The 27,722-nt window shown below is 39.5% G+C and overlaps 1 protein-coding gene across 4 annotated transcripts in view; it reads right to left on the bottom strand.

Moving 5' to 3' along the window:
- The window catches only part of FAR1 (fatty acyl-CoA reductase 1), a 50,862-nt gene that overhangs the window by 11,451 nt on the left and 11,689 nt on the right, over positions 1-27,722 (bottom strand). The window contains exons 3-10 of one of the 4 annotated variants that reach the window (XM_063117300.1): positions 18,057-18,251; positions 16,149-16,324; positions 13,109-13,288; positions 10,330-10,507; positions 9,792-9,836; positions 9,573-9,700; positions 5,757-5,824; positions 3,447-3,618 (exon numbers count right to left, since the gene is read on the bottom strand). In XM_063117300.1, coding sequence (XP_062973370.1) covers positions 3,447-3,618; positions 5,757-5,824; positions 9,573-9,700; positions 9,792-9,836; positions 10,330-10,507; positions 13,109-13,288; positions 16,149-16,324; positions 18,057-18,245 — 1,136 coding nt within the window. In that variant the 5' untranslated portion in view covers positions 18,246-18,251. Of the gene's footprint in view, positions 1-2,971; positions 3,144-3,446; positions 3,619-5,756; positions 5,825-9,572; positions 9,701-9,791; positions 9,837-10,329; positions 10,508-13,108; positions 13,289-16,148; positions 16,325-18,056; positions 18,252-27,722 lie in introns of all 4 variants that reach the window. The other 3 variants (XM_063117302.1, XM_063117303.1, XM_063117304.1) reach the window with 3 other exon arrangements.

Here is a 27,722-nt window from a genome sequence, read left to right as displayed (position 1 = left end):
TGGGGAAACTCTTTTTTTGAAACCATTTAATTCTCCAAGAAATGGCCTCAATTTAGATCAATTCATTCTGCAGACAACAGCTGTACAACCAGTGTCCCACCAGCCATACGTGGCCCTCTACTGCTCACAGTGCCGGCCACAGAGCCTGCAGACGCCCTACCATGTTAGCAGCACCAGAACAGCAATCTCAAATGGGGGCTCCAGTAAGCCCAAAACAACCATGATTACTGTTTTCCGGCCACTAGAGGTGGGGTCTCCAATGTGGTGTTTGATAGGATCCCTGCCCCTATATGTTTTTATTTTATCGTTTTACATTATTTAATTAAAAAAAAGTGGAAGGCTGTCATGTTGCAAAGTAAATTGCTGGACTCCAGCTTTATTTTTCTTTCCAAGAATGTCTCTGGGCCCCACATGGGTGTGAGTGGGTATCTGTGTTTCTATCAGCATCACTAGTTTGCCTTCAGTGAAATGAAATGAGTATTTTGTTGTGTTTGTTGGGACAAATATATAATCTATGGAATGGCTTGATGGAGCAGTAAACAGTGAGATCAAAAGAGTGGTTTGGGATTTTTGGAAGATCAGAGCCCACTTCTGCCTTGCATTTAGGTTTTTGGGCAAGTTACTCTTCTTTTAGCCCGTTTTTCTTCTTCTATGAAATGGGTGCTTTGTAACTGGCCACATCCCCATGGCAGCTATTTTGAGAGCACCCACGACACTATCTCAAAATTACAAATGTGCCCACCAAACCGAACAGGGTTAGGGACCCCTGCATTAGAGGATGGAATAAGCTGAATCTTTAGAACCAACCAACATTATTGTCCTTGAAGGAGAACATGGTCAACACATGCCAGGTATTTCAACATCTAAGAGATGTTCCTCTTTTAATTTTGGTACTGCCTTCTCATTCTTTAGGGGCTTCAGCAGGGCAATTTCCTCTCTACTCCCATTTTCCTTTTCAATCAACACTCAAATGCCCCAAACTTTCTATCACTTCATGAAATTGCTGTGCATGCTCAATTTTGTTGTGTCTTTGGGGGAGCAGTCTCTTATTTACAGGTATTTTTCTGCATACCTGGGCAGTCTTCCCCAAGTACAAGGAAACCACTATCTTATCTAGAGATAGCCCCATTACTGCTCAAACATGGGATCCCCACATTCAGTAGTACAAGGGCCAAGTGGGAACCTGCTACAGTATTCCAAGACTCAAACATGAGTGCCATCCTGAAGAAAGTCTTGTGATGCTATTTGGAATTCATTATAGAGGGAGAGTATTTTTTTTCCTACCCACCATCATAAAACTTTTTTCTGTTGCCTCTGCCATTCCTAAACTTAAGCACTTTTTATTGCTGTATTGGGGAGCAAAGGAGTTTCTGTAGAGGTATCCTCCCATACAGCACAGGACATACTGGCAGGCCAATCCCACCCCTACTTCTATCAACATCTTCAATGTTCTGTATCTCCTTGGCACTTGGGGAGCTTAAAAATCTTTTAATTGATATGGTTGTATTCCCGTGCATACCTAGGGAGTCTCCCGAGTTTGAAAAAGCCCCAATCTTATTTTGTTTTCCAGTCAGTTCAGTATTAAAGGAAATGATGATGATTTGACGTGGACAATATGAACTATAAAAATGTGCTTATATACCAAATAAGGATGAATATACATTTCAGATATCCCTCCCCTCAACCACTACAGCCTCAGCTGCTCATTGGACACAACTACCTGGTCCACCTGCTGGCCAATCACATTCTTTTATTTTCACCAGGAGTGAGCACTAGGAATGAGCACCAGGAGTGGGCCACCATATATGTTCCCTGTCTAGCAAGTCTGACTCAAGTTCTAGTAGCAATGGTAAACAACAGATATACACTAGCAGACATTAGGGTTGGAAATCTGATTGGCATTAAGTGGGAACCTATGATAACAGCTGATATAGATTTGCAGTTACAAAAACCAGTTAAATGATGTGGGTCAGATATGAGAAATAAGCTTCAAATGCTATTAAGTCTTGTACATACATAAGAATATTGTTCATAAAGCACAGAATTATACAAGAAATGTATGCAACTGGTAAGAATTTTAAAGTGCAAAAAAATTCCTGGATCAGAGTAGGAATGCCGCAAGGTTATTTTGAGGGGCGCAACCATGAGAAATTTGTATCAGCAACTGAGAGGATGGTATGGAATCATTCAATTCCATGAAAGATGAATGCATAAATACTTGCCCTTGCCTCTAGTCTGTACTATGAGAAAAATAAAAGCAACTGCCTAAATCAAGCATGACACAAAAATAATTTCTGTGCATGCTGAATGAATTCACGTAGTACGATACTATACTGCTGAAGAGAAGTTTTTTTAAAATAAGAAGTACTGCTTCCTTCTCCTCCCCAAATGCTATTTTAACTATGGAAAGAACACAACTTGACCCTACTTCTGTTCCATCAGATCTTGGTGTTGGTTGAGCAGTTTGAACATCAATTCTGCAGAAGCAAGCTCAGAAATTGTGCCTTATATAAAAAAAATTTAAGTAGGAAAAGTAAAATTATGCAGTTTTGACCAGCTAAGGTAGACCTCTTGCCCGCTTAAAAAAATAGCCAGAAGAATTATAAGCCAAATGATGGTAATACATAATGTGTTTTAAGTGACCTGCATCATACATTTAAAAAATCCAAGTGCACTATGATTTTTGTATCTCTTCTATTCCCTTCCCCTCCCCATTCATTTCAGCTTATAATATCAATAACAGTGCTAGAGCAGGATGATTCAAAGAGTTTAGTAACTGGTCAGGACTGCTAGATTTCTTATAACAAAGTGAACTTGAGTCATCGCTAAAGTCCAAGAAACATCCAGCTCTTTTACTATTATTGTAGGTTCCTCCATTAGTAAATCTAAGGTAAAGCTCATGCCATTGATCTACACCGCCAACAAGCTTCCATCACCTTTCCAGCAAAAAAAATAGCCCTTTCTTTCTTACCACGGTTTCTGACCTGTCAACCTGAGAACAACATCGTATAACAACGCAGGAAGTATGTGACCGACTGTAGTCCAATAATGATGTATAAGAGGGTTGGACTGGAGTTTAATATGGGGACGCCTTATTGCTTGTTCTAAAGGATTCCTCTTGAATATCAAATTTATGTAACACTCTGTAGGAAAAATAAGGGTCAAAATGGTTTGAGTAGCTCTTGTTCAAAGAATGAATCCACAGTTAGGTAGCAAATTCAATTAGTCTTAAGACATCTAGATGGTTTAGGTACTTAGCGCAATATTCATACTACACCATTTTCACTGTTGCCAGAAACAGAAGACATGAATTCAGACATCTTCTTGGGTCTAACAGTCCATTCAACCACAATTATAAGAAAGAAAAACTTAGTTAATGTGTTAATTGTGTAAACATGGGTTTGTAAAAAGCCAGAGGGACACAAGACAGAGCTAATCACCATTACCTTGGGCTTCTTCCTGTAATCCTGAGGTAGGTATCATACAGGAATGCTGGGGCCTTATGGCTTACAGCAATCCAGTAGTGATATAAAAGGTGATTGGAGGTTAGATTTACATTGGGCCGTCTGAAGGCCTGTTCGAGAGGATTCCTCTTGAAAGTGGATATTACATGGTATTCTAAGAAAGAAAAGTTGCGTAACAGCTTTGATAATAACCATGTAAATACAATGGATTTCCACGGACATCACAACATACAGTACTACTCTAATTGAATTAAAGCTATTTTTTCCTACACATCCTTTGTTAACTAGCAATGTTCAGCATTTATTCAATAAAATTATTTGAATGTCAGCTTATGAAATCTCTCTTATTGGGCGTCTTATATACTTGTTACTGTTCCATTCACTGTAGATTCTTTTCCTGTTCCTCCTTAATTATTAACAACATGTGTAAATTATTGAAAATAGAGCTCCATAGGCTGACACCTTCTATAACCTATGTATCAAATGATACCTAGGATGTTGCATTACATATTTTAAACTAACTTTTTAAATTAGCTCAGGTATCACACACATGCAAGTTAAAATTAGTGCATTTGTTCAGTAACATGCATTTTTGGATTTTGGTCTGAAGGTCTGGGGGGCTTTCTAGTACCTTAACCCAAGTTCCCCAAAGTCAGCCAATATAAAATAACACTACTATATAAGGAAATCATCCAGAAAAACATTAAGATATGCATGCACAATCCCTCCACCAAACCCATAGAACTGTTTGATACACAGATCCACAGGGACAATATAACTGATACACTGACTAAAATAAGCATATTTTTACAGTCACAAAACATAATAAAAATGTTTTGAATATATATAATCTGCATTCTACTTCCAGAAGTTTGACTACACATACAAGAAGTGGGGAGAAGTTTTAATTGAGTTAAATTTATGGGGGGAAATACTTGGACTATAATTGCTATTTACAGACTTAGAAACTCCTAATCCCAAATATCAGGGTTGGATGTCAGTGATGCCTCAAATCACTGTAAATCACATTAGCTCATGTGCAGTTAATCAGATGTAGTGTACATAAAGCCAGTTCCTCCCCACCTCAGCTTCCCAGATCTGTAAATGATGCCAGCAGACATCATTTTGGCTTAAAAGTGTGACTCTTAGCTAGGGAAGGGATAGAGGAGTTTATTGTTTGCATTTTAACATGAAGCCAATTCCTACTTCCCAAATCAATATACGAACTGAAATGCAGTTATCTTTTAGTATTCGCATTTCTTCAAGTTTTTCAATACAATTGCCACTTTTTTTATGAGGGGAAAACTTGCCCTGAACTGTGTATATTACTAAAAATAATGTTCAACAATGTATTATATGAGGGGAAATTGCTTGAAAAAAATACACGTATTAGGCAAAAATGCACACACAAAAGAATTTTAGTGCGGACTTAAAAACATTGCAAACTGATTCAGAAACAGGACTAAACAGATTTAAGATTGGAGAACTGACAGAACGAAAGATTGACATTTTCATTCAGCCATACACTCAGTATCTTGCCCCTTACATATAAGAGCTCAGCACTGAAGCAATCTAATTTCTGTCAGAAAAGTGTTCTGTGATCTCTGTTATGCAAATCTACTTAATCTGCATAACTTGCATTTTTTTTGCATTTATAGTACAATTTTCACTATATTGTATCATTTGTTCTGATTCCTTGAGGAGCAGGGAGTTATGTTCTTCCCCAAGTCCACTGGTAATCTTATTCAATCAGCACTCTGTCTTCTGAGATTTCAGCACAAAGCCATAAGAACTATAATCTCTCCCTTTAAAATGAAAGCTTCTGCACATTTTATAGCACACACATCACAGCTGAGGAAAGCCTATTTTGTATTATATGGTATGTTATTACTCATATAGCTTCCTTAAAAGTTAATTTTTAAAAATTTAAAGATAAATTGCTGTAACTGTGATCAAACTTGTCCTTTTCTATCTCAGTTGTGCTGTCATCCAAGTGCCCGGTGTATTTTAAAATATCTAGCAAAATTCTCCTTTCCCCTTTGAGTTAGCTCTATAACACGGTTACAGGAGGAGTCTAGAAGAAAAACAAATATATATATGGGATAGTAAAAGTGACATTTACTTTAAATGTTCCTTATAACTGAAAATATAAAAGAATCCATGCTCTACTTTTTAAAGATTTTTTTAAAATTTTGAAGTGCAATTAACTTGAAAGATGGCTTTCTAAAGCTTAACAAACAAGCTAACTTTAAAATTTAATAATTTTAGTAAGAAGAAGAAAAATAGGCCTACCGACTTCACCCCAATGGAAAGGATTGGTACCACCTGTCGTACAGTTGTATACCATAATATTTCTTGGTCTGAAAAACAAAAAATAGCTTACATTTTTCTATCAACTTTCCTCTTAAGCACATGATACAGTTTACATAATCAAAACCAAGAAGAGTTAACACAACAGAAAACTGCTCATTAATTATAACATAGCAATAATAATATAAACCAACAGCTAAGCATTAAAAACTACTTTATAGCACCATTTTTCCAAAATGCTTCAAATGGATTAGGGAATTAAGTGAGAAGGGGAATAGATATACTTCTACTAGGTATCCAAGATCAGCTTTGGACATTCCACAGGAGGGGCAAGTGAAAAAGCATGGAGGGTATGTGCCACTGCTCTCTTTGGATCAGAACTAAAAGTTGTGCTGGGGAAGTCCAAGTCCCTTAGAATGGAGGGGAGGAGGAGCAGATGCTTTGCATGCAGAAGGTTCCAGGTTTGATTCCCAGCATCTCAAGGTAGGGTAGGAAAAAACTCCTGCCTGAAACCCTGGAGAGCTGCTCCCAGACAGTGTCAACAATATTGGGCTAAATGAACCAACGGAGTGAGGCTGCTTGCTATGGGCTTTCTCTTGTATTATTTCTTTAGAACAGTGGTTCCCAAAGTGGGCGGTACTGCCCCCTTGGGGGCGGTGGGATTGCATAGGGGGGCGTTAAGAGGCAAGGAGGCGGCAGGGGGGCGCTCGAGGTGGTCTTTTTCCAAGAAGTGCCTCTCCAGAAGGTTTTAAAACCCAGGGACATTTTTATGGGAGAAGGTAGTTTGGTCCCAAACCATATAGGGGAAGAATCCACACATGTATTAATACCGTTTAAGAAGAGTCCTTTTAACTGTGAATTGAAATGTTTCAAAAGCACCAAAACGCTAATGAAGAGACATACCCTGCTTGGTGTGCCCCGCCACGCTGGCTGCAAAACAAAGGCGTTCGCTCTCTTTTCCCTCCCTCCCTCAGCAAGCCTGTGGCGGATGCTTCGGATTTTGAATAAATATTCAATTAATTGTTACTGTTTTGAATTTCACTGTTATTATCTTCCTTAGTTGTCGTTGAAAACAGCTATTCTGAATAATGATTTTTATAGTGTAGGGTAGAGGGCACTAGGCATAAGTCTGTGGAATCAAGGGGGCGGTTACCTGAAAAAGTTTGGGAACCACTGCTTTAGAACATTTGAGGTACCTCTCCAAGTTATCAGCGAATGGGCCTTAGAAACCTCACTTCATAGAGCATTACCAAAATCTTGCAAATTTAACTTTGCAAAAGTTGGGAGAGTGTCACCTTAGAAGCTGGGGTGATTCATACAGGTGGTGGTGCTCCAAAACATACCAGGACAAAACCACAGGGCTTTCAAACATCTTGAAGTGTGCTCTCAAGTAAAACGGCATTCAGTGCAGTTGAGCAAGGACTGGAGTACTTCTGTCTTTATGCCTAAGCCTAACTAGGAGCTTGGTAGCAACATACTGTACTACCTACAGCTTCTGGATAGTTTAAGGCTTTAAGGATAGTTTAAGGATAGTTTTGCCACATAAACATGCTTTACAATACCGGCCAAGTACTTATCCACAACATGCTTCAGCATAAAACAATTATCAAGGGTGGATCTGCCAGTGCGAAAGCCTGCCTGTTCCGGGGCCAGCAAAGCATGTTCCTCAACCCAATCCTCCAATTTATCAAGGAGAAATCGAGCATAAATCTTCCCTGGTACATCAAGAAGGCTTATTGGCCTGTAATTGGATGGGTTGTTTCTCGAGCCTTTCTTATAAATCGGGACCACTATAGCAGACGACCAACTGGACGGTGTGATACCTGAATTATTAATTTGGGAAAAGAGCAACGCAAAAATCGGCGCCCACCAGTTGGGGAAGGTAGTAAAAAGATCAGGTGGGAGTCCATCTCCACCTGGAGCTTTCCCATTTTTTAATGTTAAAATTAAAGATTTGGCTCTTTCGACTGAGATGTTACCCCAATCACATTCGCAATTACAGTCCAAACAATCATCAACAGGGAGTCCAGAAAAGACAGAATCATTAAATAGCCTCCTAAAGTGATCTTCCCACTCAAATTTAGCAATGGAACCATCTATCACAGGTTGCGACCTTTTTTCTAATCTCGCAATTATATTCCAGAATTTAGATGTATCTTTTTGGAGAAGTGCACATAAAGCATGCATAGATTACAATAATCTGAGGTGTCATCCAAGAAGGAATACAGCCAACAAACCAGAAGCAACTGGGGAAAAATGTCTCTCGGTTCAATGTTACTATTTGAGCACCAAAAAGCAAGGTAGGAACATTATACACACACCCACACACACAAAGAGAGAGAGAGAGAGAGAGAGAGGAAACGAACAGTCCTTTACAAAAAGCCTAGTTCAGATTTAACATAACAAAGATTTAATGAGTTTGCTACAGGCCTCCTAACTACTACCAATTCTGTCTGCCCCACTGGCCTTCTTAACTCACTTTGTCTTAATCTTCTTGGAGTGTTCAAAGTGAATTTAGAAGCATTTCTTGGTTGACAATCATGTGCAACACTGAACATAGAGAGAGGGATTCATAAAGATGCATGGAGAGGGCAGCCCAAAGACCAAGAGACAGGCAATGGGAGACAAGGGATTTGCAATGACTCTGGCAGGTAGCAAGAGGCATTTGGTACACTGGTTTTAACAGATTACACCAAGGCTAGTAGAGGAAGGAGGCAACATGTCTGTCACCACAGGAACAGATACCTTTCCCCTCTGCTTTCCATTATCTCTCCTCTTTGCTTATATTCATTAGCTACCATATCCCTTACCTATTAACTTCCAGTTTTTTATTTTAATCACTCTCACACTCCTTTATATATTTTGTCCCTCATCTCTTCTGGTCTCTCCCTAATCATTATTACTTAACTCTTCAGGTTCTAGCTTATTTGTTAAAGCCCCATGTTTCCTCCATCTTTCTTTTTCATGCCAACCATTATTTATGGCTGCAACCTACTGTTGTGCCTCCAGATATATGCAGTGTTTCCTTTACTTAAAAAAAATGATTGCAAAAAAAATTCTTGTACTTCTTTTTGAACTGACTGCTTCACTTTGTTCTTAGGTGTGTGTTTTCACTTCCTCTACTCCCTGTGATCATATGTCTTGCCTTTCCTGTATTGCAAGCCTTTGGGAAGGAATTTAAGTGTGTATTTTAGGCATTTAGGTAGAGAATTAACAGCAACTCATTCCTTTATCTATGGATACAGGTAGGAATTTCTGTCCCCAAACCTGGTATAAACTGAAAACCAAATTTTGCTACACTGGGGTAGCCCTCATCCTCAAATATCTAAGCATGAGAGCAGCCCCCTTGCTCAGATGTCAGAGCTGCTGCAGTGGATGTGGGGAGAAACATCAGCCAGGTCTGAAGCGGCATGAATTTGTGCTCAGCACAAATTCTTCTGGTATCCCTCTGCATGTGACAGCACACCTCACAAGCTGCAGCAACAATATGGGAGCTTTTCAGAAAGACACTATGCACCCCATCATCCTTTGATACTCTTCCTGAATCTGCTCTGGCAGTTGTATGCCTCAGGGTCCTGTCTTACATTTCAGACTCAGGACAGTGGGTTATGCTGTGACGGCCTGTCCAAGGACCCGAGCACAGTTAAAATGATCATGAAAAGCTAGAGCAGTAAAAGTATGTTTTAGGTTCCCTATGGCTGTGAGGAAAACCACCACTATCATATTGGTTATCAGTTCAAGCCTACAGTTTGATATCATATGATTACTGCTTAGTCCATTGAAAAACTGCATTGTCACCTGTTATACCTATTAACTCCAGAATACCAAGCAGCAGCTATTGTTGTGTTGATGACTACATCTACTGGAATAAGATCTGCAACTGCGTTGTTGGAGGCTCGCATCGTTCGAAGAATTCCTTTTCCTGCCTTAAAACAGAAGGTATACCATAAGAGAGCAGTTTCAAGTTACTTTCGGTTTTCAGAGAAAAACATTGATATTTTTTTCACTGTTACTTACAGCAATAAAAAGGCCACTAGGTCCATTAAAGTTATCAATCCATCCCTGTTGGGAAACAAAGCATAAGGCTGAGTTAACACATTTACTGGCTTAATTGGTATGAAAGCTTTACCTCCGGGCCTCCCTCTGCATGGAAAGTAATTCACTTGCCGCTTGCAGGAGCTGTCTCCTGCAGGTGCTGTCTGAGTTTAGTGGCTCCTTCCTGCCCCACTTGTGTCCCAATCATGCTGTGAGTGGCACAGGAAGGAACCCAAGTGGTACGGGGAATCCCCAACGTATCTCTGATCAGATATATCATTGAGATTCTTCTCCCCACAGGGGGATGGCAGCAGCAAAGCCCACAGAGGGTGCTCAACCCTTGGCGGGGCTGGACTGGGTCCCAGCATGGGCTGGAGATTGATCCTGTCATACTAAACTCTGCTTTTCACATAGCTCTGACCAGTTTCATAGTCATAGAGGCAGTTAGGGACTTAATAGTACTTATTAAATATCACTATTTCCTAGTCAATAAAGGAAAAGGTAATAAAAATTGACTTACGGGGAAAGGCTCCTTCCAGCTGGCACCCACAATTGATGGCCTTATAATGGCTACATTTAGTTTCGCACCTTCCTGTTGCACAATGTATTCTGCTAAGGCTTTTGTATATGTGTATGTATTAGGCCTGTCTCCTAAGAGTTTTGGTGTAATATCATTCACAAGGCCATCATCCATCCACCTAAAGAAAAAAAACCATACTTATTGATTTATATCCTGCCATTCCATTCAGAAGTACCAAGGTGACTAATGAAGTTATTCAAAGTTTATTCTATACAATAAAATCAAAGACAGATTTTTTTAAAAAAAAAACAATACAACCAATTAAAAAATGTAATAACATTTAGGATTTCCCCCTCCCCCCAGTTTACATGATCAACAGGTAATTTTACATAGGGCTGGACCCAAAGATTGCCCTCCACGCATCTGTGCCTTCCAAAGAACATCTCTGGAGAGTGAGGGAAGCCTCCTAAACAGTGTGGGCAGTGGCATAGTGGGTGAGGGGAATCCCCAAAAATCAGGAGGCATGTTCTGCTTGCACAACTTTGGATCCAACCTAGTTTTAGATCATTTAAAAATAATAATTAAAATGACATTATTTTGAAGGCAGAAATGTCCATGGTTTAGGAATTATTTGTATAAATACATTAACTGCACAAAAGAAGAAATTCATCACATACAACTGCTACTCAGCTGTAGGAGCATTAAAAGATTCTACAAGAGTTTGTACTCCTTTCTTATTTGTCTTTAACACACTTTTTACTACTTCATTATTGTAGTAATTCTATTTATGCTTGAAAGTGAATGTCTCAGGTGCTGTAATTTTTAATCATAATTTAAAAAGTAGTACACTTTTTTGCCATAGCTAAAGAGAGACTATGGCCTTTGCTAGACCAGGATACATCCTGGGGTGATGCCCGGGATCGTCCCTGTGCATCCAGATTTCGCACAGGGGATCCCGGGATCAGGCAGGGATCAACCCTCCCTGGCCCCAAGATATAGCCTACCCGTTCAAGCCTGCTTTTTCCCGGGGTCTCGCAATGAGCCCAAGACCACGAGCGTGTGGCCCGTTTTCGCGGAGCCGGGAGCTGCACCCATCGGGGGCTGGGTGGGGGGAGCGGGAAAATCATTTTTTTAAAAAAAACAAAAACCTTAACTTCACACACGAGCATTCATGTGCATCGTCCCCTTTAAAAGTTAAAAAAATGGCAGGCGTGACAGCTCTCTTCTTGAGTCACCTTGCCTTACATGTAAACGAGGGTGGGATCTCATGTTATTGACAACACGAGATCACCCCTCCTCCATCCTGGGATATCCTGTAGGTCTAGCAAAGGCCTAAGATGCTTTGTTTTCATCCTGCTTTTTAACACCATCACCAATGACACAAGCAGCTTTCTGGAGCCACTAAATGATGCTAGTTACTGTACTGCAGAGAAGTTCAAAATAAACCCAACTGTTCTTATTGTTCCTACTTTTGCTAAACATAGGAAAAACCCTAAATGAATATATCAAAGGAACCTTAATCAAGCTGTAGTATGTTTTAAAGAGTTATCATTTTCTGAGACGTGTGTTGTGTGTTATTTAAGTACACTGGAGATGAGTAATGTAGAAGTTAAGCTGCAAGTTGCTTCCATTACCAAGACTTTCAACAGGATGGTAATTACACATTATGCTCATTAAGTTATATTTTACATATTTGACAGTAGATTGGATCCAAACAGTGCAATCCTATGTATGTTTACCCAGAAATAAGTCACATGATGTGGAATGGGACTTACTCCCAGGTAAATACTCCAAGGTATAATTCCACCCCAATATAGTGATACTTAGGTCTCATTGAAATCAATGTGAAATGTAGCCATGATTCCATGGATCAAGTGTGACTAATTCAATACTTTTTTTGTTATAGTATTCTGCAAAAATTATCCATCTTTATCTATTTTATTTATTTAATGCATTTTTATACCGCCCAATAGCCGAAGCTAGCATGTACCCATGACCCATAAATCTCAGCTTCAAAACATAACAAAAATATGGTGGATAGATTGAGAAAAAAGAATCAAATAAAGAGGCTAGCTTCATTAAGACTTTCTAAATCTTACTATGTATAAACTTGTTTATTTCACCTCTTCTGCAACTGACACACCTCAAGGAAAAATAAATACAAGGTGTTAACCAGCTGCAGTTTATATTCATAAAACTGCAGGAAAATATGTATATACAAATTGGGTTGGATCCAGAGTTTTGGTCAGGAGGCTCCAGCTGGTGGGAAGAGAGCATGGCGGGGAGAGAGGGATTAGCAAAAAGAATTTCTCCTCAATCCTGTTACCAAGAATGGTCCACTGAATCAGAAGCCTTCTGCAGATTGAAGGAGCCCTGTTTCAGGAATACAAGCCATTATATCTAAGTATGCAAATTTGTTGCTAGAACATACTGTATTCCTGATGAAAGCCACAGTGCTGAGCAGAGCCGTCAACAACTTTAAATAAATAGTAACAATGCTTTAAACTAAACTTCAAGAATATTATAATCTTTTTTTTAGCAGCACTGGCAAATTCATATTTGAAAGACTAGAAAAATTGCTGACACAGTTTCAATTACCCAGCCTACATTCTATATAACAGCTACTTATCTCAAATTTTGGGCGTACGTGGTCAAGATCAGTACTAATAATGAAGAATGTCTGATTTCTTTGCATTTTTGATCACTTAAAATAAATGTTCTAATATTTCTTTCGACTTTGAAAACTTGATACCAGAGGGAAAAAGCATTAGACACATACTCTAAGGAATCTATCAATTTCTTAGGATCAAGAGGAGGTGGATAGACAACTTCTTCAATGTGCTTTCGATTGCAGTATGCAAATGCTGTTGAAACATGGACGAACACATCTAGATTCTTCATTTTCTGGGCCAAGAAAAGAAGCTGTTGCGTTGCAATTACGTTGAGCTGAACAGCATCTCTGTTGAAGGAAAAGAAAATTAAATGAATCTGCTCTAAAGGACTTTAAGACACAGTTTACAATGCCCACTCCCTCCACTTCAAAAAGCCATGTGCAGCCTCTGGCAAACTCATTTGCCAAGAAGGCAGGGCAAGGAAGTTTCTGATCTTGTTGAGCAAGAATGCCTAGGGGCGAGATTGGAGGGTGGGGGGGTGGAGATACATAGTGGCAGCTAAATTAGGTTGTCAGAAAACCTGGAAAGGAGTTTTGGAAGACAGGGCCTGTGTCTTTTGGAAGACAGGGCCTTCTAAATAGCATCCTTCCCCCTTCTGGCAAACTCCATCTCCCACCTGAGTTCTTAATGAATTTCAAAGAATGAAACGGAGAGATGTCTCTCTCCCTTCACAGGGAATAGCAAAGGAATATGTGGAAATAGCAAGGTCAGAGCAGAGCTGGGGAGAAGAGGCACGTTTGTATGGTAATTCACTCCACTCTACAGCATTTTTTAGGTATGGCTGATAAGAGGAACAAGAGGATTCCTTTCAGGCATTCTGAACTATCATTTAATTGTTTATATGGAAGGTTACCTTAAAAGGTGGAAAGAGAGAGAGAGAGTCAGAACCAACTGTCCCTTTTTAAAGCAGAGAGAAGAGGCAATCTGCAAAAATCCTGAGAACAGCTAACTTCTACCCTCATGGCTCCTGAAACCTGTACTTTTAAAAATTGCTCAGGAAGGAGGCTTGGAGAAGGTGGAAGGGGGTGCAGAAATTAGTAATTAATCATGGCTACTATGCTAGATTTAGGCTGTGATACCTCACATACTTACTTTGGAGTAAGGTCCACTGAAAATGCAACTTACTTCTAAGAAAACATATATAGGAGTGTACTGTAAGTTTTTTTAAAAACAGTAATATATATTTATGAAGTGCCTAATAGGATTAGAAATCCACTTAAGGAGCAATTCAAAGCATCCTTCTGAGAGATTGGACTTTGCAGTTGATGACCCTGCCAGAATAACACTTCATGCATCTGATGAAGTAGACTCTAGTCTTTAGGTGCTAAAGACAAAGAAAACTTTGTTGTTTCTACAGATTCAAAGTATGTGTATATTTATCTAAACATGTTCAGTTTCCTTTGTGATTAAGTAGGCTCAATCTAGGTGCTACTATTATATCTGCTGAAACGAAAAAGACACTGGTCAATAGGTCAAACAGAAAAGTTTTCAGTAGCATGCAGTTGACCTCTACTCTTTTCCGCATGCACAACATGTAAGAAGGTTAAATTTTGCTTCAGGTTGGAAGAAGCAGAATTCTCAGGGAGAGAAGTGCATTCATTAACATTGTTCCAAAGCTACCATCACAAAACAGATGAACCTTGTCTACAGACTGAACAATGGGCTTCAATTAGCAATGAAATTATACCAAGCAAGTATATTATATTCTTCAAATGAAGCAAGCCGCATATTTGCTGAAAGAGGGTAGGGGAGGAGACACAGGGATAATGAGCAGGCATTATTACGTCCCAGCTTCAGGTGCCATGAAAAGTTGAGCTCCAAATCCATAATTCAACAAAACACAATTAATCAGGTGAAGTTTAACGGCAATTTTTATACTCAGTTATGCACAAGGAGGAATTAAGGTGAAGAAAATCCTGGTTGGATGCTAATGAGATACAATCATGGCAATGCATGAGAGAATAGAGAACCAGGGCATAAAGATGTGGAGCAACAGGAGTCAAAGATTTCAACAAGTCATATACTTGCTCATATTCCAGAGGTCCTAATGAGACAATGGAGCCCATTTCAATCTTAACAAAAGAGATCACTAGTTAGATTCCAGGAATACTGATGCCATACAGTTATGACAAAAGAAACGGAAGTTTGTCCTCAGAACACCAAGAGATACACTATTGCTATATCTCGGAACACTACCTTGGTAATTCTATGCTCAAGGAGAAAGTAACGTTTTAATTAGATGCAAGATTCAAAATGTGCATATTAATCATGAAGTCATAAGACTAAGTCACATTTCTGTTTTAATATCTATTACTCAAAGAACCAACTACCCAAATAATTTAAGAGATAATACATAACCTGGCTGTGTAGTAACAAATTCTCTTGAATTTTTGTCTAGTATAATGCCTGGTGCTAGAACACTCTGTAATCTAGACTAAAGATGGTCAGAAATCAGACTTGCAGCATCTATTTAGTTTTTTTCTAGAACCCCAAGACCCATCAACCAAAACGTGGAGCAAAAGTCATACACTTAGAATTAAAGAATTCTGAGTCCAGGAACTTGTTTTGAGCACCAGATCTGAACAGAGCTCACTGTCTTCCCACACAGAAGTTCTCTCCTGGTTACCCTAAGCTTTCTTCATTTCAGCAGTACAGATTAGGATTGGGGAGGGATCACTTTGTTGATGCTATTATTAAGCAACTGGGAGTCAGAAATCCTTGGTGATCTATGGCAAATCACCCAGTAGATCCAGATTACCTTCTGCCAAGCTCTGTACTAGACTGCCTCTAAAAGCACCTCAGTGCAGAAAATGCCTAGTATGAGGAGAATGTGTGTGAAGCAACAATGAATAATCCAAGCGTCCTCTCTGAAACATAACTGGTTTTAAACCTAGGAGTCTCTAATGGGCACACTCCAATTTCACTCAACTATTAACTGAAAAGTAACCCTAATATTTTTAGTCTTTCCCCTTTTTAAAAATGTAAAGTACACTGAATGCACTTGAACTTATAGTGAGCCCAAAGGCACTAAGGCAGTGAAGGATAAAGTGTTCTCTCCTCTTATAAGGTTTACAAAACAAACATAGCTCTTAAAAAGACGCCAGAACATAATTACATTAGTTTTAAATGAAAGCAATGAATACTCACCTTAGAATTTCATTGAATCTTATAGTAGCAGCACAGTGGAATATAATGTTAGTGCATTCTATGAGATTCTCCTTGTCTTCATCACTAAGGGCCATTTCTAGTTCTGTAAGGTCACTGGCAACCGCTATAATTTTTTCTTTAAATTCTGGTTGTTCATCTCTCAACCTGTCAAAGAGCTGCCAAAATGAAAGCAGGACGAAATATTAAAGAGTCAAAATTCAAGGCCAAGAACAAGTGTTTGAGTGCATCACATATGATTTAAGGCAGGAAGAATACCAGCATAGTTCTTTTCTAAAATGTGAGGGAGAAAATATTGTGACACATCGTTATGAAAGAATATAACTGAATTTAAGAAGAGCCGTGCTGGATCAGGCCAAAGGCATATCTAGATCAGCATTTTTTTTATTCCTAAAGCAGCCAACTAGATGCCTAACGGACATGCACACCATAAAATCTCTCAGTACAAGGATGTGATGGGCAAGTTACTCAGGCACATAAAACCCATCCCATATTCAAGGCAAAATCTTTTACTGTGTGCATGTTGAGGCTTTTATGCTTCCATAAAAACAAAACAAAAACCCAGAGAGTTACAGCTGTTTTCAGGTTTTCCTAAAACTAAAATCACTGAGGTCTCTATTTTAACTGGTAGTCTGTTTCAGTCCTTTCATTCATAGTGACCAATGCACCTCAGCCAGGAGCAATTCAAAAGGATAGGGTTCATTGACAGTAAGAAAATTGTTCATTTACAAAGAATTTGAAGAGATCTGTTTTTCCACTTTAGGACACTAAATGTAAGGAAACTCTTCCTGACCACACTACAAAAATCTATATAAACTAGAATAGCCAACTGCTATTTGCATGCACGCAATGTACAAGACTAAGAATCAAAGATTGTTATGTATTAGAAAATACAACTTTAACATCTTAAAATCAAATTACTTATTTAGACAAAATGTGAACAACTTGTTCGGCACTGAACATATTCCTCTCTTCAGTCATTGAAAACATTACAGAAGTGTTTCAGAAAGGAACACAGCACACCCAGCCATTTTTTGTTACATTATAGAATGCTGAACTGTTAATACCACATTTCTTTGATTCTAAGACGCACTTTTCCCCTCATATAAACATCTCTAAAAATGGGGTGTGTCTTAGAATCATGGGTATGTTTATTATTTCTTAGAATCAAAGCTTTTTTTCTGTTGGTAGTACTGAAATTAGTGTGCGTCTTACAATCGATGGCATCTTAGAATCAAAGAAATATGGTACATCAAGTAGTACTTAGATTCTCCAAGTAGTACTTAGATACTTCTGCAATTTAACATAAGTGCTTTGTATTCAAGATTAACTGTAAATGGGAAAGGAGAGTGAGGGAGTTAGTATTTGTAGCTCTGATGTCAGTTGTGAGTAAACGGTAAACACTCTCTCCGTCCTTACCATGAGAGAGAATCTATAACACGTAAAGAATGTCAGATGTTTAACAACCAGAAAGCCATGTAAAAGGTGGCCAGTTTTGAACTCCCTCATTACACCAAATCAAATCTTTGCAATTATCGTCAGATTAATTTAGCTAGCTATGATCTACAATAATCACTAACACAATGATCTTGTTCAGATGACACTCTAAGCCACAGTGGTTAAGCATTTTGAGCCAAACATTATGATTTAACATGTTATGTGCACAATGACTTTGCATGTCGTGTGAACCATTCCTAACCTTGGTGGCTACTTAACCACAATTTAAATATGCTCACTAACCATTTGCAGCAAAAGGGTTAGCAGTTTAACAATCATTTAGTGTGTTGTAAAGAGAAGACATTACTCCAATACATGTACTCTCTCACACTATTAGAATCTTTCTCGAAAAGAGAATTTTTGAACATAACATGAATGTTTATGAAGTCATACCTTGCAGCTGATCATTTCTTCCACTCGTTCTTGAGAAGTTTTTCCTCCTTTGTTTCTCACCAAAACATAAACTGCTTTTACATTTGGACAGGACCGTAATAGCTTTTCCAGGAGAACTTTTCCCATGAAGCCAGTAGCTCCAGTGAGAAGGACATTCTTGCCTTCGTAGTATTCTGGGATAGATACCATTATGATCTTAAGAGAATTCAAGAAGAAGTTAGGGCTTGCATACATACTGTCACTTAAATATTACATTTTCTCTGCTCAATGTTTACATGACTACATTCCATTTTTACAGAAATATTACACTTGCCATAAATGAAACAAAGTGGGATGCTGTTGTTGTTCTTCAAAGAAAATAGAGAACAAAAATACTCAAATATCCAACTGCAGATGAATACAGATTATATTAAGAACCTGTGTGTGTACATATACACACACATAGAAATACCCATGTGCACAGAAGAGAACTAAACTGCGAATTTGAAAGTGCACATTAACACTATAAATAATTAAGAACTCAGAAGCACATCTAATGCCTGGACAAGGCACTCTATAAAATATTGAAATTGCATAAGGAAACCTGACAAGGGAGCACATAACCTCCAGGCAATTAAAAAGTCAAAAAGTAGCATGGTGAGTTTGACTGAATAGAATGTGTTGCACTGCTGTGTGACAAAATACAAATCACCCTTGTGCAACCAGAATTTATCCCACAATTACCAAGGGTATGAAGGTATTATCCAAGAGATGGCATCACATTTTCGCTTGCTACCATCAAATACTATCAAAATATGCAACAGCTCCACGATAAACATATATGGATAAGATACATGTGGGTTATAGACTTTAGATATGAAACAGATGCACAGACTAAAATAAAAAAATAACAAAAATTATCTTGAAAAACTGGTTAAAATATCTTTAACCAGTAACTCAATAATTCATAAAATTATAATTGGAAACAATAGTCTTAATGGAGAAACTGCATTGCAGTCTTGCCAATTTCCATCACTTAAGCAGACTAAAGATTGGGGGGGTGAGGGGGGAGAGAGAGAGAACAGAGAACCAAATGTTTTTATCTCAGGAATTAAGTCAATTCCTTACAGATGTCCTAGTTTTGACACAGCTTTAGTAAAATAAAAGGCTGATTCTGAATTAATATTTTTCTTTGAAAACTTTGATCCAGGGACCAAAAGCCAAATGGATGGGACATGGCTATTGTATGAAAGACTTTTGAAATTAGCCATACATTTCCTAGTTTAACATTAATCCTTGTTTGCTGGAGCTTCAGGATGTTGTTGACCTATATCGCAATTGTGTCTACAGCTTTATCAGTTTAGACTACACTTAAATCTACATTTGTATTAATCTGTTAGCTAAACCAGCATGACAACAGGCCACATAATGCAAATAGTAAGATTTTTCTCTTTGTAAGCTAGCAGAAAGCTACTTTTGTTGCAAGAAATGAACATATTGCCAATACCAACCAGCAGGCTGTGGCCCTGCTGAACTGGTGCCTGGCTATGACAATGGACTGGATGAGGGCTAATAAACTGAAACTCAATCCAGACAAGACAGATGCTGTTAGTGGGTGGTTATTCTGACTGGATGGGGGGTGTACAACCTGTTCTGGATGGGGTTGCACTCCCTCTGAAGGAGCAGGTTCATAGCTTGGGGGTTCTCCTAGAACCATCTCTGTCCCAAGGCTCAGGTGGCCTCGGTGGCACGGAAGCCTTCTACCAACTTTGGTTGGTGGCCCAGCTACACCCCTATCAGGACAGGGATAACCTAGCTTCAGTTGTCCATGCTTTGGTAACCTCCAAATTAGATTACTACAACACACTCTACGTGGGGCTGCCTTTGAAGACAGTTAGGAAGCTGCAGCTTGTGCAAAATGCAGCGGCCAGATTGATAACTGGAACAAGGAGGTTTGAACATAAAACACTGATTCTGGCCCGCTTGCATTGGCTGCCTATACATTTCTGAGCCCAATTCAAGGTGCTGGTTTTAACCTATAAAGCCTTACACGGCTTGGGACCACAATACCTGATGGAACGCCTCTCCCAACATGAACCTACCCGTACACTACTACACTCAACATCTAAGGTCCTCCTCTGAGAGCCTACTCCGAGGGAAGCTCGGACGATGGCAACAAGGGAGAGGGCCTTTTCAGTGGTGCCCCCCCCAATTATGGAATGATCTCCCCTATGAGGCTTGCCTGGCACCAACATTATCTTTTCGGCGCTAGGTCAAGACTTTTCTCTTCTCTCAGGCAGTTAACAACATATGCTGAGTTTTTAACTGATCCCAGCTATGGTGTTGTTATCATGGGTGGATGCAGCGTGGCTTAGTGTGATGTCCAAATCTAGACTGGTTCTTCCATCCTAGGTAGTTTTTCAGAAATAAGCCACTGGGAGAACCCACTGCTTGTTGCAGGGGTGTTTAGGATGGCATGTTTTGACATTTGAACCCAGCAGAGCGATTTTATCTTGGATTGCTGTGGATGGCTAGAGAGACGCCCAATAACAACAAAAACTACAATTCCTCTGCGAAACACGTTCGCAACTAAAACAAATGTGGTCCTGCGCAAGTGTGCAGGACTGAGAGCTTCTCTACATTAGAGGAAATCCCGTTGTTTATCCGGCGCTGTCGTGCTTCCTGTTTCTTTGGCAGGATTGATACAAATTTGATTACACAGGAGGAGAGGGGTGAGGGAAGGTCCTGCTTCCTGGGGCTCCTTCCCTCCCTGGCATGTGTGCAAAGGAGGGGGGATTTCTCGTTGTCTGTTTCCTCACAGCCCACAGGAAAGCCAGGACTTACTTCTAAGGAGAAGTAAGATTTTGCTGTAAGTTCTCAACCCTCATCACACTTACATGGGAGTAAACCTCATTGAACACAATGGGACTTACTTCTGAGTAGACATTCAGATTAACTTTACCTCCCTTTGTTGCAGGGAGGCATTTTACCCTCTTCTCCCTCCGTTCAAAGTCCTTCTTCGGCAGGTTCATAGCGCAATGCCAGCTTTACATGATGCAAATTTCATGCCGTTCTCCCCGCCTCTCTGTCTGCTAATAACTTTGCCTCTTTTTTCAATGCTAAAATCCAAACTATCCGCTCTGATCTGGCCAGCTCTGCTCCTCTTCCAGTTCCTGTTCCTCATCTGTCAGCTCCTCCTGCAAATTTCTCTGCGTTTCCTTCGGTCTCTGCGGATGAACTGTCTACAATACTGCGCTCTTCGAAGCCTTCCACTTGTTCTCGTGATCCGATTCCTTCTCGCGTCTTTATTAATCTTATTCCTTCTATCCTCCCTTCCTTGCTACATATTATTAATCTTTCTCTGTCCTCTGGTTCATTTCCTTCTGCTTTTAAACATGCTACAGTCTCTCCCATTCTCAAGAAACCTACTCTTGATAGGCTATCTCTGTCTAACTACCGACCTGTCTCTTTGTTGCCGTTTGTTTCAAAGATCCTGGAGCGTGCGGTCTACTCTCGTTGTCTTGACTTTCTTTCTAGTAACTCTGCTTTGGATCCATTTCAATCTGGATTCCGTCCTCTGCATTCCACCGAAACAGCCCTTACTAAGATCACCAATGATCTCCTTATTGCCAAGTCTAAAGGCCATTATTCCGTTCTTATTCTCCTTGATCTAACTGCAGCCTTTGACACGGTTGATCATGATCTTCTCTTAGATTCCCTTCATGACCTTGGATTTTGTGGCTCTGTCTATAACTGGTTTGCCTCCTATCTAGCGGGTCGCTCTTTCAGCGTGTTGGCTAATGGCAGCTCGTCTTCCTCCTTTCCCCTTTCAGTAGGGGTTCCGCAAGGCTCGGTGCTTGGCCCGTTGTTGTTTTCCTTATACATGTTGCCCTTGGGCAAGCTTATTCAATCTCATGGCCTCCAATATCATCTGTACGCCGATGATACACAACTATATCTGTCATCTCCGGAACTTTCTCCTGATGTTCACGATCGTATCTCGGCATGTCTTTCAGATATCTCAGCTTGGCTGCTTCATCGTCGCTTGAAGCTTAACATGGCAAAGACTGAATTGCTTGTTTTTCCTCCTAAACCTTCTCCTCATCTCTCATTCTCTCTTACTGTCAATGATGTTACGCTTACTCCGGTCAAGGAAGCTCGTAGCCTTGGCTTTATCTTTGACTCCTCGCTCTCCTTTATTCCTCATATTGAGGCAGTAGCTAAATCTTGTCGATTTTTCCTGTATAATATTGCCAGGATTCGATCATTTTTGTCTGTCTCTTCTGCCAAGACGCTTGTTCATGCACTGGTTATTTCACGGTTGGACTACTGCAACCTTCTTCTCTCTGGCCTTCCTTCTTCTCACATCAGTCCGTTGGTTTCTGTTCACCACTCTGCCGCAAAGATCATCTTCTTCGCTCGCCGCTCCGACCATGTTACTCCGCTTCTGAAATCTCTTCATTGGCTTCCAATTCACTTCAGAATCCAATATAAACTTCTCCTGTTAACCTTCAAAGCTTTTCACGGTCTAGCTCCTTCCTATCTCTCCTCTCTCATCTCACACTATTGCCCCGCTCGTGCTCTTCGCTCCTCTGATGCCATGTTTCTCGCCTGCCCAAGGGCCTCTACTTCCCTTGCTCGGCTTCGTCCATTTTCGTCTGCTGCCCCTTACGCCTGGAACGCTCTTCCAGAACATTTGAGAACTACAAGTTCAACCACAGCTTTTAAAGCTCAACTAAAAACTTTTCTTTTTCCTAAAGCTTTTAAAACTTGATGTTGTGCAGACTTCTACTGTTACTTTCTACTTTTAGTTTTTCCCTACCCTGTGCCTGCTTACCCTACCCTGTACCTGTTTGCATTCTCTTCCCCTCCTTATTGTTTTACTATGATTTTATTAGATTGTAAGCCTATGCGGCAGGGTCTTGCTATTTACTGTTTTACTCTGTACAGCACCATGTACATTGATGGTGCTATATAAATAAATAAATAAATAAATAATAATAATAATAATAATAATAGTTTAGGGGCTTATTTTATCTGTGATTTATTTTAAAATAGAATAAGGGGACTATGGGAGACCTCCCGTTTGAGCAGAGTGTCGTTAAATTGATCCAGAAACTTCCATGAGTGGCCAGAAACGAGCATGCTATAAATAACTCATTCCGAGAACGCCTGAATATCTGCTACTAGAAATTTTGTGTAATTACTCCATATTACTGCTCTGCCATGAAATTTCTAAGTTTTAGCGGTCAGCCTCACTTATGTGACACTCAGTCCCTGCCCTGCCTTGACATTTTCATGTTTAGCAATCAATCCTACTCTCTGCTCTAAAAAGATAACAAGCATGAAAGCAGGGGAAGGGGGCTGAAAGTGGCTGGAGCTGCAGGACAGAATGAGCTTTAGGGGCAGGTATTATTACTTCAGTAGAACATGAAGCAGCGTTTTTTAAAAAAATAATTGGTGTTCCTGGAGGATGAAATTAACAAGGACGTTGACAAGAGAAGGATATTGGTATGCTTGGCTGAATAGCAGACAAGCAGTCTTGCACCCTGAATATATATTCTGAACGCATTCCTGCATTCGTAAGAAAATTCTTTCCTTTTTAAGACCTGATGTGGAGGAAGCAGGTGGAGTTTGACTTGGGAATATTAATCTGGTACTAAAATTGTTAAATAATTCTGTTCTGAAGAGGCTACTTCAAACTGAAGGTGGATAATTTGATCTGGAATAGTGGTATGAACCGAATGAGGGTTTGGGGGGAAACCTACAAGACCCCTCAAAGATCCCAGATTCATATTTAAGAAGAACTCATACTTATATTCCAGACCACTGATCTATGGGTATGAAGACTTTGAAGTTTTGATTCTTTGCTTATTGATTTTATCAATCTAAACAAGACTCTAACCAAGAATTGCAGGATTGGCTTTGAAGAAAAAGGGGGGAAATGCACCTGACTTGTTCAAGTCCATTGTGTGACGGTAGAGCGTATGAGCGATACAAACAGAACAACTGATCAAGCTCAAATGCCCATTAGGAGGAAGAGGAGAATAACTGTTCCACATCTTGTGGTGTACACCTGCAAATAAGGAAATGTCCTTACTCAAAACTAGTTGGGCAATGGAAGTCATAATACTGAGCACAAGCAACGAATGGGAGGAGGTGTTCTGGCAGATATAACCAAATATGACAAACGATAACATGCCCAGATGGCAGACATTTAGCCACATTTTAGTAAACTTCAAATTAATCCGTTAGTGGTAATGCCAGAAATGTTCCCCAAAACACAAGGGCGTAAAACCTGAGATGCTCAGGAGGGAATAAGACACCTCCCTGATTGGTGAATGGTTACTCATGCATCCAATTTCTATTGGAAGATGGTGGTCTCATCAATCATTAGGGTCTCCACCTATGACCAGAACAAGTGTATAAAAGTACAGGTACCGAGGGCTGCAGCTGGCTTAACTCTTTCGCTGCTTCATGATTTGGGTAACTATGGACCTCGTTAGACTTTTAGACTTGGAACATAGAATTATTTCCAAGTTTGGGGGATTTCTTTTCACTCTATCTTCTACCTTTAATTCTTCACGTACCTAGAGGAACTAGATTTAGCTTAGCTTTTATATTCATATGCAGGAGGAGAGAAAAAGAGTTAACAATTATGTTTTAGTTTATTTTAATTTTGTTTTAGTTTAGCTTTAAACTGCAAGTAGTATGCAGGAGAGGATAAGGAGGCAGAGAAAGTTTTTAACACTCATATAACCAACATGCCACCACTTACTTTTATATTTGTAATTTTCTAAAATAAATAGATTTCAATTTATAATTCTGTCTGTGGAGATGTTTGTCTGATTGGATTAGCTTGCTTACCCACTAGGGTGTTTCAGACTCATTTTGTGAAGGTGGGAGAGTTTCCCACATGAGTCGGCAATCCCAGCAGACTAAGTGGAGGAAGAGTGCCAACGTAGGGAATGAGGAAACAAGGATTTTTGCCAAACAAGCAATCGTCTATCAGGAGTAACGGACAAACCACCCACTGTGGTTTATTCTCAGGGTGGCTAAATGTGACATGTGAACTTGCCCTTTAAGTAGTGGGACTATTTAACCACATCAACTTAAGATAGCAGAACATAGGAAACTAAAAATCCAATCACCTCTGCCACTTTTTAGATACTTAAATAATAATAATAATAATAATAATAATAATAATAATAATAATAATAATAATATCCCTCCATAAATGCACAGAAGGGCAAATAGATCTCACCCATAGAATCATAGAATAGTAGAGTTGGAAGGGGCCTATAAGGCCATCATGTCCACCCCTTGCTCAATGCAGGAATCCATCCTAAAGCATACGTGACAGATGGTTGTCCAGCTGCCACTATGCCTCTATCTCATTGTCTAAGCTGGACTGAAGCCTTCAAGTATGACTTGGCTTTGAAACTGTTACCTATGCAACAGAAGCCCCAGAATTTCACATGCGCAATTCTTGAGTTACCAATAGGAGGCAACACATCCTTCAAGCACATATATAACTCTCATCACAAAAGTTCCAAGGATGGAATTGTCAGTGCCAGGGTCAAATATGCAAGATAAAATGCAGATTAGCCCCAAACACATAGACTGTACCACCTCTCTAATACAGCCCATAAGTATATCCTCTACTTATGCAAGTCATTTAATGAATTTTTTGGAACATCGGAAACTGCCTTACACAGAGTCAGACCCATTGGTTCATATAGCCTAGTATTGTTGACACTGACTGGCAGTGGCTCCCAGGATTTCAGGCAGGATTTTTTCCAATCCTACCTGGAGATGCCAGAGAGTGAACCTGGGATAGGGTTTTAGTAGCTCAGGCCAATGGCTGAAACTGTATTCAAAACTGATAGCCATACAGAAGGAAGCCAAGCATTTCAATAGCTTAAGGTCACCTGATCTACTTAGTCCTTCTGTCCCAAGCAACTTCCTCCTCCCCAAGTTCAGTTAGATTTTCAGGAATAGTTCATCCTGACTATTCTTTCCATCATCCTGGCCTCTAACTTCCTGCTCTGTGTCCTGTACCGCAAGAGACAAAATTATTTCATCCATCTTGATAGTGTGAGTAGGCAGCAGATAATTATAAAGAAAGCACATGGAATTACTGTGCCAAACTGGAGGGAAGGTACCCATGACAGTGTGCCTGCACACTTGCTCCTACCCCTTACTAAATTAGGATGCCAAAGGCAAGAAGAGCCACAAGGGCATCCATATCCCAGCTCCTCATCACCATTTACTCCCACTTGAGCTATGCACCAAAGTCTAGGTATCCTACTAATTTAACCACAGCAGATTTTCAATAATCATTCTTCCTAAAATCAGGGCTTTCGCTAAATGAGTGTGCACCAATACACCAGCCAAGAAATGCTTCTTTCCAAGTTACTACATACTACCCAATTTACTCACAATCACATATTCATGCTATGTATAACATCCACAATGAGTTGCTATAAAGTAGCAACTGTCACCAATTAAGGAGAGCTGTCTGCAATTCAAACAAAGCTGCAAATAAGCAATGAGGAAATGCAGTAGTGCTGCATGCCGGTCTTCTCCAATCTGGTGCCCTCCAGATGTTTTGAACTACAACTCTCCTCATCCCTGACCATTAACCATGCTAGTGGGGGCTGTTGAGAGTTGTAGTCCAAAATATCTGGAAGGTACCAGTTGGGGAAGAGTGCAGTATGCTATATTTCTGAATGGTTTGGGTAAGTGTTAGATCTAGAAACTTTATGAAGAGCCAAAGATAAATTTAAGCTCAAGATTTCACATGAGATATCTTTGTCATACTTTATATTTTGCCTCCAAAAAAGCAAAGGAAATCGCCCTAAATAGGTTTTCCTAAATGCTATTTGCGCAGGAGATAGTTGAACACATTATGTCAACCTTTAGATGAAACACTCATTTATAAATTCAATATTCAAACTCTGTGCTTTTAGTTCAGATAATGATACATTCAGAAGTATTGTCCTTTTGACAGATGTTTGATCAGCAGTCTGATAGAAGGCATTTTTTAAAACAAAACAAAACAAGGACTAACAGCTCCAGCATTGTGGCCAATATTTTCTCTTAATAAAAGATTCTTGTGTTTAAAGCTATGTAAGCACCATTGTGGAATAAACAATTGCTGCTCTGTTAGCCCCCAAATACCGCAACATCTCTTTTTTGTTGAAGTACAAGCTCTATTAATTCACTTCCCTGCCCCCTGCCCAGAATTCAAGTTTTAGAAATAGTTTTAGAAATAGGAAAAGAGGTAGCAAACACAGGGAAGAGATAATTATTGAAGATAAAATGTGGACTTCTACCTAAACTAAGCTTTTCTAGTTAAAGAATATCAAAGTAGCTAGAACTTTGAGCTCTGCAGAAATGCAACATATTGAAGAAGAAAACACACTAAACATATGAAATGCTATAGAAAAATTCACTAGATCTATCAATCTAAAAATTAAAAGTACTAGCTAGTTTATTATTTATTTATTTCTTGCTTGCATTTTTATACTGCCCAATAGCTGAATCTCTCTGGGCGGTTCACAAAAATTAAAACCATTCAAAGTATAAAACAAACAGTAAAAAAGCATGATATAAAATAGAATATAAAAGCACAACCAGATGACAACCAACTAGTTGTCAGCCATGTATTTTGGCTTTTCTATT

This window comes from Elgaria multicarinata, chromosome 2, assembly GCF_023053635.1.
Source record: "Elgaria multicarinata webbii isolate HBS135686 ecotype San Diego chromosome 2, rElgMul1.1.pri, whole genome shotgun sequence".
NCBI lineage: Eukaryota > Metazoa > Chordata > Lepidosauria > Squamata > Anguidae > Elgaria > Elgaria multicarinata.
This window is presented reverse-complemented; position numbering and strand designations above follow the sequence as displayed.